The sequence below is a fragment of the Schistosoma mansoni genome (assembly GCF_000237925.1).
Source record: "Schistosoma mansoni, WGS project CABG00000000 data, chromosome 1 unplaced supercontig 0034, strain Puerto Rico, whole genome shotgun sequence".
Classification (NCBI taxonomy): Eukaryota; Metazoa; Platyhelminthes; class Trematoda; order Strigeidida; family Schistosomatidae; genus Schistosoma; species Schistosoma mansoni.
In genome coordinates, this window is record NW_017385988.1 from 204,740 (window position 1) to 205,755 (window position 1,016).

General features: G+C 33.1%; 1 protein-coding gene across 1 annotated transcript; it reads left to right on the top strand.

The window, feature by feature from the left end:
• Positions 1–276: 276 nt before the first annotated feature.
• Positions 277–474, top strand: Smp_201190 (unnamed protein product; the record flags this gene model as incomplete). The annotated part of the gene is made up of 1 exon (XM_018791857.1): positions 277–474. One exon carries the CDS (start codon positions 277–279, stop codon positions 472–474), a length of 198 nt encoding a protein of 65 aa, XP_018644965.1.
• Positions 475–1,016: the final 542 nt, after the last annotated feature.

Below are 1,016 nucleotides of genomic sequence, written 5' to 3' on the forward strand. Positions count from 1 at the left end.
ACTTCTACCCGAAGTTTGTGCTGATGATGTTGTTCAAAAGGACGATGAGAGCTCCACGACCAAACCACCCAGCTCAGAGAACAAAACTTCATCAAAATCACCCACCTGAGCTACAAATCTTCTCCACCATACTGTCCGTTTGATTATTTCATTTGTTTTTGTTTATCTCTTTTCTACTGTATGTTTGTTTCTCTTCTTCCTTTACTTCATATCGTTAATGTTTCATAGTTATGTCTGTATAATTATAATTTTGGACTGATCATTTTGTGTGTGAATATGTACCAGTTTAGTTATGATCGTTTCTTAATATTCTACTATAAGTTGTACTGTTGCTTTTATTCCCTTTACTCTTATATGTCTATTAAGTATACATGTGTAGTAATTTATTTTATTCTAAATGTGAATGAAATTCTCATTTCTAACGTAATGTTTATAATTGAGTTTTTCTTTTCTCTGATATATGTAAATAAGTGAGGGATGCAGAGGAAGATGACTACCGTTGTTGGGTTTTTATTCTTTTTCAAAATGATAGCCATTTTAATCAACTAAATCACTAATCAAAGTGCAAATTCTAGTTATCTGAAGGAGTTTGTTTAGTAATAAATAGATTAACTAAAGAGACTTTTATAACAATATCAATCTCACCATTCGTACATTTATTACTATCAACCGTAATCGAGAATTCTCACTAGTATTTACTATCATCTGAAATTTACGGACTGTTAGGCTGCACCACGTCAATACCCGGTTATAGGACTGAAGCCTTTTTTTATTGCAAAATCATTTGATTATTAACCTTTAGGCTTCGTTATAGTAAAATCTTCGCTAAATTTGCGATGTTGTCATTGAAAAACCGGTCATGAGTTTGTGAAGTTTTCGTATACTCGTCAATCAACCAAGTCCTTCGGTAAGTCTTGTTTTGCTCGTGACAAGGACCATACACCGTAAGTCCTTCGGGAATTGATGTTATGAACTCTTAGTACTGCCAACTTAACAATCATCGTTCGTGATAACAA